This window comes from Marmota marmota, unplaced genomic scaffold (genome assembly GCF_001458135.2).
Source record: "Marmota marmota marmota unplaced genomic scaffold, marMar, whole genome shotgun sequence".
In the NCBI taxonomy this organism is placed as follows: Eukaryota; Metazoa; Chordata; class Mammalia; order Rodentia; family Sciuridae; genus Marmota; species Marmota marmota.
In genome coordinates, this window is record NW_025999853.1 from 16,265,863 (window position 1) to 16,278,055 (window position 12,193).

Consider the following 12,193-nt stretch of genomic DNA (forward strand, 5'->3'; position numbering starts at 1 on the left):
ACTCAGTGGTTTAAAACAGCACAGATTTAGGGGAGGGGAGAGGTGGGGAGGGGGGAGGGTGGAGGATGGGAAAGGCAGCGGAGCACAACAGACACTAGTATGGCAATTTGTAAATCAATGGATGTGTAACTGATGTGATTCTGCAATCTATGTATGGGGTGAAGGTGGGAGTTCATAACCCACTTTCAAAGTGTCAAATATGATATGTCAAGAAATTTGTAATGTTTTGAACAACCCACAATAAAAAATTAAAAAAAAAAAAAAAAGAAAGAAATGAAGAAATACCAAAACAGGTTCTCAAAAACTGGCATATAAAGCTGGGTGTCTACGACAGAGCAGTTTCACATGTAGGTCTATATTCAACAAACTAAGTAAATATTCTGATAGTAAACTATTTGTAACTGCCCCATATTGGAAATAACCTGAATACCCATTAACATTAGGATGAATAAATAAGTTGGAGTATTTTCTTGATTATAAAACAATGAAAAGGAGCTAACTACTGCTACATGTCACATGGGCAGATTTTACAACCATAATGTTGAGCAAAATAAGTCTGACAGGAAAGAAAGCATACTGTACAGTTCCATTATATAAAGCTAAAAAGCAACTCAGTCAAACTATGATATTAGATACTGAAGAAGAAAGTGGGGCTAGTGATCAGGAAGGGACAGGAGAGGGTTTCTGTTTCTTGACCTGGGTGCTAACTACAGGATGTACTCATTTAGTGAGAATTCATTCAGCAGAACCAATGACTTGATCTTTTTGGTAGGTTGTAGTGTTTTTTTTTTTTTTTTAAGGATAAAAGTTATAAGAATTGCACATACTTTTTAACGAAAACTTGGCAAGTCTAACACAGGAGAGTGCTTATCATTGACTGCTAGGTATGTAGTTAATTGAATGTTCATCTAAGATCTCTACCTGAGTGACCACCACCCATATCCTGGCAGGAGCATTTCAAAGTCTTGAGAACGGCATCCATCACCTCTTCCCAGGCAACAACCACCCACCCTCATCCAGACGTCGTCATTTCTCCAACTTCCATCACATTGACGAGTTCTGCCTATTCTGTGCTTCATAGAAGGGGAATCATACAAAATGGACACTAGCATTGGGCTTCTGAGGGTAAACGTAAGGTCTGTGATGTTAAGCCACATTGTTGTGTCTGCCAGTAGTCCATCCTTTTTTTATTCCTGTGTTCATTGCACAAATATGCTACAAAAAATTGCCAAACAATAAAGCATACATGCTGTGATGTGGCTGAACTTCAAAACACGCGAAGTGAAAGAAGCCAAGTCTCAAAGGACCACATGTTGTATGATCTCATATACATGAAATGCTCAGAATAGGCAATTTACACCCACAGCAAGTAGACTACTCACTGCCTAAAGCATGGAGGGGAGGAAATATCAGAACGGCAGCTATTATGAAGACAACAATAAGTGTTGGCAAGGATGTAAGGAAAAAGGCACACTCATTCACTGCTGGTGGTACTGCAAACTGGTAGCCAATATGGAAAGCAGTATGGAGATTTTTTGGGAAATTGGGAATGGAACCACCATTTGACCCAGCTATCCCTCTCCCCAGTCTATACCCAAACGACTTAAAAACAGCGTAATACAGGGACACAGACACATCAATGTTTATAGCAGCACAATTCACAATAGCTACACTGTGGAACCAACCTAGATGCCCTTCAGTAGATGAATGGATAAAAAAGAAATGTGGCATATATACACAATTGAATAAAAAGAGAATAAAATCATGGCATTTGCAGGAAAATGGATGGAGTTAGAGAAGATATTGCTAAGTAAAGTTAGCCAATTTCAAATAACCAAATGCAAATGTTTTCTTTGATATAAGGAGGCTGATTCATAGTGGGATAGGGAGAAGGAGCATCGGAGGAATAGACAAACTCTAGATAGGGCAGAGGGGTTGGAGGGGAAGGGAAGGGGTGTGGGGTTAGAAATGATGGTGGAATGTGATGATCATTATTATCCAAAGTACATGTATGAAGACATGAATTAGTGTGAATATACTTTGTATACAACCAGAGAAATGAAAAAATGTGCTCTATACTTTTTTTTTAAGTTATAGGTGGACACAGTATCTTTATTTTATTTTATGTAGTGCTGAGGATTGAACCCAGTGTCTCACGCATGCCAGGCAAGTGCTCTACCTCTGAGCCACAATCCCAGCCCCTGTGCTCTATATTGTAATAAGAATTGTAATGCATTCTGCTGTCATACATAAATAAAAAATTAGTTAATTAAAAAAAATGACTATACTTAAATGAGACCAGAAGAATTCGAACTATACCATATTTACTTTAATAGAACCATCTTTGATGTAAAAATTTTATATCTGGACTGGGGATGTGGCTCAAGCAGTAGCTTGCTCGCCTGGCATGTGTGCGGCCCGGGTTCGATCCTCAGCACCACATACAAACAAAGATGTTGTGTCCAACGAAAACTGAAAAATAAATATTAAAAAATTCTCTCTCTCTCACTCTCACTCTCTCTTTAAAAAAAATTTTATATCTAACACAAGAATTTATTTCTGAAATAATATAAAGGACTTTATTATAAAAACTATTTCATTTAAAACATGTTCCTGTCACATGGGCTCCAAGAATGGATTCTAAGAATGTTTATTCTCTCTTTAAAAAGAAAAATTATTGAATTACCTCTAAACTAAAGCCCTTTACTAATAAACAACACTACTGTTAAAAAGTTCTTATAGCTGTTGGGCATGATGGCACATGCCTATAATCTCAGCAGCTTGGGAGGCTGAGACAGGAGGATCACATGTTTGAGACCAGTCTCGGCAACTTAGCAAGGTCCTAGGTGAGAACTTGTTTCAAAACAAAAAATAAAAAGGGCTGGGATGTAGCATAGTGGTAAAGCACCCCAGGATTCAATCCCCAGTACAAAAAGAAAACAATTCTCACAGCTATATAATATGATATCATTACTTAAACTTCAAGGAAAAAGAGAAAAAATGGCTAACATCCCTTTATGTTATTAAATACTAGTTATTGGGTTGCCTTCCAGTGTCTTTTTCACATTAAATAGTTATGTTTTAAAAAAAAAGAGCAAATGCTAATGAAAACAGGGCTTCCTCTCGGGCTGATGACAATGTTCTAAAAGTAGATGGTGTCACTTTGCACGACTCTGTAAATTTATCTAGAGCCACTGGATTCTACACTATGAACAGGTGGGCTTTAAGGTATATAAATTATAACTTAGTAGACCTGTTAAGAAATTGCCACAGATTTTAAATGTATACATTGGTAAATACTTTGACCTTACTATCATGCTCATGCTGTGCCTAGGTAAAGCCTGTTTTGGAGATGAAGTCAAACGTCCTCACCTGAAACCTTCTGGGACCATGAAGCCCAGGGCCAAGTGGCCCTCTAGTGCCCTGATGGGTCCTGGGAAACAGCCAGGTATAGAAGTGACCTTCAGGGATGGAGAGACGAATGCTAAGATCCTAAGGGCAAACTTGGCTCCTTGTTTAAGTTGTTTTGAGGGAGGGGCTGGTCCCCAATAGTATAAGATGAAGTGGGTGAAGAGGAGGTGGGTCAGGGAATACAGCTCCCCACCTTGGTTCTGGGATCATGGCAGGGAAGCTTATGTCCTTTCTGAACATTATCAGCCAAGCGATGTGTCCTTCCACTGAAGTTCCAAGGCTGTTCTAAACTCTAATGCCTGGCCTTCCCCAGTTTGGGGGGAAAAGAAAAACGAGAAGCTGGTCATTTCTCTTCTAGCCTGCTGCACATTGGTTATCAAAAAGTACAAGCCTCCCTCACAAGCTCCTAAGGATTAAACCTAATCTCCTTCAGGTCACACCCACGGAGAGAGGAGCAGAGAAAGAGCCAGCTTTTTAGGGGGCCCAACACAGCTGTCCAGCCAGCTGTGTCCAGCCAGCCCCTGAGTGATGCTAGAGGTCTCCAACTGCTGGCGTTCGAGACATCTCGAGGGAGGAGGGCTGGCTGGGTGAGCAGGCTCTTCAAAGTGTCACCAGAGGGGAATCCGAAGTCTTGGTGAGCTCTCTGACTCTGCTATTATTACCAAACATCCTCTCCTTTCCCTTGAGCCATTCCTTGTCCCCTGGCTGATTTTTCAGTTCTCCTCCATATTTGATGCAATTCAGGTCAATGCCGTGTGCAGGCCCCCCTCAGACATCCTCACACACGGTGCTTATGGGGCTGTTTGAACATAGTTACAAAATTCCTCCCCACGAGGAGCTGGCTATGCTCTGTTTCTAAGCCAATAAATATCTTTTTATAAAAGGAATCTGGTGATTCATTCTGGGTAATTGTCAAAGAATGAATCCCGAACGGATCCTGCTGAGTGTTGAGCCAATACTCGGCTACTGTCAGACGCTTTGTTTTGCCAAAAGCGAGCCCCCTCGCTCTATAATCACAAACGCCAGGGACGGGCCTCCCATCAGCAGCGCTGCCAGAAGTTCAACTGTCCTTTCAAGAGCTGGCAACGTCTTGCTGCTGGCACTGTGCTCAGGCATTAAGATAGTGTAGACACAGCTTGTACCAAGGAAATTTTACTCTGAAATTATCTTCCAAGAGCCAGTGTAAAAGCATTTTATTAGTGGATGAGTTGTGTGTGTGTGAGAGCGAATTTCGTTCACAGCTGCTCTGGGGCTGGAACGTTTCCACCCCATGTGACGCTTTAACTCTGTTATAAGAACAGAAAAATCATTTACAGATGTTTGTGGGGGGCGAAAGGTTTCCGCTTCCTATTTTGCACAAGTCAGCTGTTGCCGAGTTAAGGACAGAAGTGCCTTTTTGAAAAGTGCTTCAGAATCGGAAGGGTTAAAATTGTGATGCTGTTTGTTCGGTCCTAGGAGCTCCACATGCTTCCTTAAGGGTGACTCATTTAATCGTCCCATCCTCCTGTGAGGCAGGGAGCATTCTCTAGGCTCCTACTTTTAGAGGATGAAAACCAAATTAAATCAGGGAAAGATTGTTGTCGCTTGATGGATCTGCAGCAGGATTGCTTCTCCCACCCAGAGCAGAATGGGTGCCCTCGGTAATTTCAAGTTAAATTCTTCCCAGTTTCACAGTCTTCCAGGATTCACAGTGACTACAAGGCTACCCTCTGATGATGCCAGCCTGAGGCAGGACACAGCAGACATGACTGTAGATACCCCTCGTCGGAATTAGAAGTCAGGACCACACAGGGAAGAAAAGGATCCTGTAAATAATTTAAAGTCACTCCTAAAATGTGCACGAGCATGAGATTTTTTTTTTTTTTTTTAAATTGTTTGTGAAAGATGAGGTTTCAGAGAAGCAGAGTTAGAAGTTGAGGACCTACACTTTTTTTTTTTTTGAGAGAGAGAGAGAGAGAGAAAGAGACTTTTTTAATATTTATTTTTTAGTTTTCGGTGGACACAACATCTTTATTTTACTTTTATGTGGTGCTGAGGATCGAACCCAGCGCCCCATGCATGCCAGGCGAGCGCGCTACTACTTGAGCCACATCCCCACCCAATGAGATTTCTTGATGTCAAGGGTTATCTGTAGGGCCTAAGTTGGAGATTATCCCATAAAAACAGATTTTCTAGAAATATAAGGTTGCACTTATATTTAACCTTATAAAACTGTCATTTCTATGGACCAAGACACTCAGCTATTGGCAATTTCATATGGTTCAGCCTAAGAGAAATAATGGAATTATAGCTGTGGGTTTTATGGAAAATGATGAATATGATCTGAATATTATGATAATTTTTCCTATTGGAAGAAAAAAAAATGCTAAAGACACAAAAATCAATATAAATTACCTTGTGGGAGCCCTTACTGGTCTCTTTCATTACTGAAGCCACCTTTCTGTCAAAATGGTATTATATGAAAACAGAATTCCATTCCACGAGCATTGTCACAGCGGCCACCTGCCAACATTGTTCTCTCCCCGTCAATACTGTCCCCCTCACTGATGCTCCAAGGCTGGAGGCAGATGAAAATGGAGTGTTTTTTTTCTTGGGGCCAGAGGGACCTTGCACAGTCCTTCAGCACATTTGAAAGGGGCTGTTGGAAGATTCTCCAGAGACACATCCACTCACACAGAGAGAACAGAGCTCCAAGGGATTCTTGAAACTAGAGGAAAGACCCAGAGAGCTCCTGCTTCTCCATTGTTGACTTGAAATTAACCCTGGGCCCAGGAGCAAACTCCCTTCGGGGTCTGTGAGAGAGAACCCTCAGTTCTTCCTTCCTCAGGGAGTTGGGCCTCCAAGTGTGTGTGAAATTGGGAACTGAAGTGCTCTGGGTATGTTGGTGGGGTTGGTACTGCTGGCCTCCCTCGGATGAAGGTGACTGCCATCTTCAAGGACAGCTAGTCACAACGGATGTTAAAGTGGGATCAGAAACAAGGAAGCATTTTATAACCCACAGCCATGAGATTCATCATAAGATCTTAAGAGAAGTTGCCCTTTGAGTTTAATGTCAGAGGATATAACTACCAGGGTATCTATGTCATTCATCAGGCCCGGCTCTCTATCCAGGCTGCTTAGAGGTTGGGAACAGGAGGCTTGGCTCTGGGTAAGTTTATTCCTCTGGCCCCGAGGAGAGCCACAGTTTCTACAGTGATTCATTTTTCATCTGCATTCAGCCTTGGGGCATCAGTGAGAGGAGCTGTGTGACCTTGGCCAAGTTTCTTCACTTCTCTGGGCTTCTGAGTGGGAATAATGGCAGTATTCATCTCACGGGGCACAAAAGAGGATGAGAGGAGTTGCTGTTGGTAAAAGCCTTTAGAACCATGCCCAGCATGGCAGCAGTGTGGCCTGTGCTCTCCATGTAAACAAGCACCTCAAGGCATTCATGCTGCGAAAGACCTGCAGAAGTGGCTCATCCTTTCATTTTAGAATCACAGATGACACCCGACCGAAAGGACCTCTAACCTTCCCTACGTGACACTTTGGGACATTCCTAGGAGCTTTAAATATCTTTTGAATGGCAGGAGTGGCCTTGGCAGTGACCCTTTCTGCATTGCCGACACTTGGGGTGAGCAACAGTCTTCAACCACACAAGATTCATCATCTTTTCTGCCTCCCCAAACCTTGCATTATCAGAAAAAGAGGTGCAATCTGTAGAGGAAACTTCCTGCCCCCCAAAATACCTTCCCTGCACCCTTGATACCACCCCCCGGCAGAGTGTGGGTGCAATGACACAGCACAGCAAGAGTCACACAGGGCTCAGGGGAGAGGAAAGAAGCCTGGACTGCAGAGAAATTGGTCACCTGGGCCAGCAGCCCGTGCCACTGATCCCACCTGCTCCAGAACAGCGTGGTCCCCTTCACAGTCAAGCCCACAGAGCTGAAGCCGGTTACAGAGGCACTTAAGGAAAAGCTTAATTATAGGGAGAAAGCCGCCTCCGCCTTAATGTGTTTGGAAAGACACCAGCTCACTTAACCCCTTGTCTGTCCGAGACTGAAGGAGACTGGAGCAGAAATCACTCTCCCCTGTGTTCATCTGATGGAAAACAGGGGAGGGCGGGGGACAAACAGCTCCAACCTAAAAGAACAGGGTGGTTGTGAACACTGATGAAGCCAGTGTGTGTCCACGGTGCTGGGCACTGGCAGCCACTGCTGTCATCATGCAATGCCAGAATTGGCTTGTGTGCCATCCTGTAGGTATCTGGGGGGCTGCATCTGGTCCACGGAGGTGCTATATTTTTGCAGATCCCTCAGATCCCTCTAGAAACCTGTTCTTCAAATATACAAAGAGCCAGTCATCCTGGGGAGACCTGCTCCACTCTATTCTCCCCAAGGGCAGAACAAGGCAAGAAGAACAGGGCTCCAGCTCCAACAGCAGGGACTTTGTTTAGATAGGAGGAGGAACTGGCCGTCAGTAAAGATTAACTTTAAAACCGAACTAATTTGGACTAATTGGAGGGAGGTGAGTCTGAATCACTTAAAACTCTGAATTAGACCCTATTTTTAAATGAAATATAGTTTTTTGCTTTCAAGCACTTACAGTGACTCAAACTAGGGCGCTTTAGTAAATGAATAAGAGTGATAATTAGCATCTTGTCTCTTTGGAGGGAAAAGCGAGTGCTGGAGGAGAAATTTTTTCTTTCATGAAAGGGCAGAAGCAAACTTCAGCCCAGCCCTGTCGAATTATTCCCAATTTTGAATCTGCAGAGGCACTACAACATCAAGCACAGGTCGAGGCAGCTGAGGGTGGCAGAGGCTTTGCTTAGACCAGTCTTTAGAACACAGGGCTTTGGAAATGGCTCAGGCTCAGAGAGCACAGCTGATGACCTCCCCAGTTTCCTTCAAGCTCTCTGCATCTATTTGCCTTATGGCTCAGCTTTTTAAACATAAGGAGAAGCCTTTAAGCCCTCATGTCCTAGTCTCTTGTCATTTATTACCACCATGCAGTGACGCTGGGCTATGAGGCCAATAAATCATTGGGACGGGAAGTGACTACTGGCCGGATTAATTTCATTATCATCCTTAAGCAGATAGGTGTCTAGCACAGCCGATGTCTCTGTGAAGAGGGATGTTCCATCTCCCCTGACAGGCCCTCCCCGTGCCTCACGGACAGCTGTGGTACCTCTGTTTTCCCCGCTGGAGTGACCTATCCTGCCTTTCCCTACTAAAGACACCGAGTGGCCACCTCTCTAAGAGGCCCACTCTGTGTTGCACAGGTGCAGGGAGTGGGGAGGCTTAGCTGAGCAAGGCAGGCATTCTAGCCAGGAGTATCAAAGGGGGGTACTGGTGGCTCCACCCCTTCCTGATGTCTAGAAAAGCTTGCCACCCAGACACAGGGAGAGGAGGAGATGGCCTGCAGGTCTGGAACTCAGAGCTTCACAGCGGTGCCATAATAAGCCCCTCCCTGGCCACTTTCACCCAGTAGGGCAGTGCCTCCCACTTGACCCTCCCTCTGCCCACTGATGCCTGTATTCCTGAGTCCAGCCAGGCATACTATTAGCATGGGAGCTGGGCAAGGTGACCCATGTCTTTAATCCCAGTAACTTGGGAGGCTGAGGCAGGAGGATTGCAAGTTTGAGGTCAGCCTGGGCAATTTAGTAAGATCCCATTTCAAAATAAAAACATAAATAGCTCTGGGCACACAGCTCAGTGATAGAGTGCTTGCCTACAGTGTTTGAAGTCCCACATTCAATGCCTAGTTCTAAAAAGATAGATAAATATATAAAGCTTTCTGGGGAGTCTTACAAAACCCCAAAGCTAATGACTGCTCTTGGAAAGATGACTCCAAGGCCAGGAAGCCCAGGCTGCAGAGGACTGAGCTCGGGAGCAGGCTGTGACTTCGCAGCTTCCTCTGTGAGGTCTTCTCCAGCAAAGCCAGGGGGGCAGTACTGGCTCAGGTGTCACCATGGCAACCATTTCTAAACTGAGTCTGAGACCTGCTCAGCCATAGAGCCCAAGGATGGGTGTTCTCTCTTCCTGGCTGCTGTCCAGAAACCTTGGCTCTAGAATATTCTCAGCTTCTGGCTGGCTGAGGGCAGAGCAAAGGCCTGCCTAGCGTGGGCCCATCTCCCTGGGATTTCTGAGCCGTGAAACACAGCTCTAAGCTATCTGTGGAAAAGCACCTGCTACTCCTGAGTGTCAGCCTCGACCCCTCCCTGACTTCATCTCCCTCCCAGGTGGCTTGTAGCATCCACCTCCTGAGCCCCTCAGAATCCATTCCCCAGGGCGTCTCCACGGCACTGCATTACTGTGGACAGCCCCATCCCTTATCTGAAATTCTGCCACAGCTTCCAGCGGGGCTCCCTATTTCCAGCTTTGCAGCTCTTCTGTGCATACCCCATGCCCACCACAATCACTTTCTGAAACACAAGTCTCCCCTGCTAAAGGCCCTCTCCTGCGATCTGCTGTCCTTGGGTAAAATGCAAACTCCTAAGAGGCTGAACAGGCCTGAAGGATCTGCATTTCCCCTTCTCAGCACCCCCTCCGACTTCTCTGGCCTTTCTCTGGAGAAGCAGTTAATGGCTAAATAACAGGCCTGAGCCTCAGTGTACCCATCTATAAGCAATGGAACCGACCCCATAGGACTGCCGTAGATGGAATGAGCCGAAATAAAGGTTAATGCTGAAGTCAGCACCTGGTCCAGAATAAGCATTCCCTAAGCCCCGATATTATCAGCTCTTACTGCCATCCAGAACCCTCCTACCATTTTGACCAGTCCAAAGTTGTCTCTTGAATACACACGCAGTCTCTTGTCTGCTGGATGTGCTGGCACCCTATCTCAGTGTGGACCTGGTCTTCGCACCTCTCCTGTGCATTCCCAGCTCTTAGCACATAACAGACACTCAACAAAGACGTAGCTAATGCTGCTGAACAAATCCCAGTATCCAGTGTGTTCAGGAACTTTCCCTGCCTCCTTGCCATGCACAGGCTTCTCTGGCACTCACGTCTTGGGAGAGTCACGTACTCCCTCAGCCTTCACCCAGCAGAATGGTCAAGGGCTAAAGGAAGTACCACTGCATATTGCAAACACACAGAAAGTTGATAACTTCTTTAGAATAAGGGCCAGACACAAAAGGATTCAAGGTCTGCTGTGAACACCATGGAGTGAGGTGAGGTCTGGGGCTTTCACAGGCTCTATTGGCATCAATACACTTGGCATGTGGCCGTCACGTGTGTGTGACAGCTATCCTCTGGCTTTCCTAGGAACACACTTTGCAAGGCCAGACCATCTCATCAGGCCAGAACTTCCCATCTAAACTGCAGGACGGTGTGATCAGGCAGACCTCCAAGTGTACCACGAGGGACAGCAGCAATTCCTGGGCTCTTCTGAATGAGCAACCAAGGAAAACTTCTGTCCCAGAAACCAGCAATCTGCCAACTATTCCAGAAAGTAAGTGGGAGTCCTGGTTTTTTTTTTTTTAAGATTGATGTGATTTTTTTTTAATACCTTTATTTTATTTACTTATTTTTATGTGGTGCTGAGGATCGAACCCAGCGTCTCGCACATGCTAGGCGAGTGCTCTACTGCTGAGCCACAGCCTCAGCCCCTTCTTTTTTTTTTTTTTTTTTTTTTTTGAAGAATTTACCTGGTACTTGAGGTCATCCAATTCAGCTGAGTTAAGAAGAAGTAAATGTCGAGGTCAAGTCTCATTCTTACCTCATAGTGGCCGATGGTATTCAGCTTGGTTATTCCATCTTCAAGAATCACAGAGGAACTGTCAATATCCAGAAGTTCTTTTTGTCGTGTGCCTACTTGAAGCTCTGAAAAAGGAAAGGGGGAGTCATTTTGTTCCATTTTAAAATCATGATGAAAAATTTAAATGTGGTGCTGGGGTTGTGGCTCAGTGGTAGAGCACTTGCCCTGCGTGCATGAGGCACTGGGTTGGATCCACAGCACCACATAAAAATAAACATATAAAATACAGGTATTATGTCCATCTACAACTAAAAAGAATTAATAAAAAAAATTTAAATGCTCTCTTGCTATTTTCACATGTATATTTCAAAAATAAAATTTGAATGAAGTGGTAAAGCTTTGAAGATGTGGAGACACATCAGCCAGACTGGCAGCCTGAGCTTTGTTTTGTTTCTGGTTTGTGTTCAGGGCTCTGACATTTCAGTCTGCTTCTCCCTGAAGCTTTCACGCTGAGGCTAAGCCTGGAAGTAAAGCCACTGAAGACACAACCAGACATCCTCCAAGGGTCTAAGTGCTTCAGAAAATTTCCAATATTCACACACATATGAACACATTTTCACCAACAAAGGTGCAATATGAACTCTCTGCAGGTTCTTGCAGGGGAGGTGCTGTGCAGCCACCAGCAAAACAGGGTGCAAACTCCCCGAAGGGTGACCAGCTTGTGCCCGGAGGTCAGAATGTGGCCACTAATGTGTTGTTGTTGTTTTTTTTAAATTTCCTGAACCTGCAGTGTTTTATGAATTATTATGTTAACATCAATTTAATTTCCACATTTAAATATTAGGAGATTAAACAAAAAAATGTGGACTCCTGATTTCTCCTTTTAAAAATCAGGGACTGCTAGGCATGGTGGCACATGCCTATAATCCCAGGGCAGAAAGATCTCAAGTTCAAGGACAGCAACCTAATGAGAGACTCTCAGCAACTTAGTGAGACTCTGTTTCAAAATTAAAAAAAAAAAAAAAAAGAAGAAGAACTGGGGAGACAATTCAGTGGTAAGCAACTCTGGGTTAAATCCCCAGTCCCCCCCACCAAAAACAAAAAC

At 44.6% G+C, this 12,193-nt stretch overlaps 1 protein-coding gene across 1 annotated transcript in view; it reads right to left on the reverse strand.

The window, feature by feature from the left end:
• The window catches only part of Plxnc1 (plexin C1), a 147,043-nt gene that overhangs the window by 16,419 nt on the left and 118,431 nt on the right, over positions 1–12,193 (reverse strand). The window contains exon 23 of the mRNA XM_015482588.2: positions 11,110–11,213. Coding sequence (XP_015338074.2) covers positions 11,110–11,213 — 104 coding nt within the window. The remainder of the gene's footprint in view (positions 1–11,109; positions 11,214–12,193) is intronic.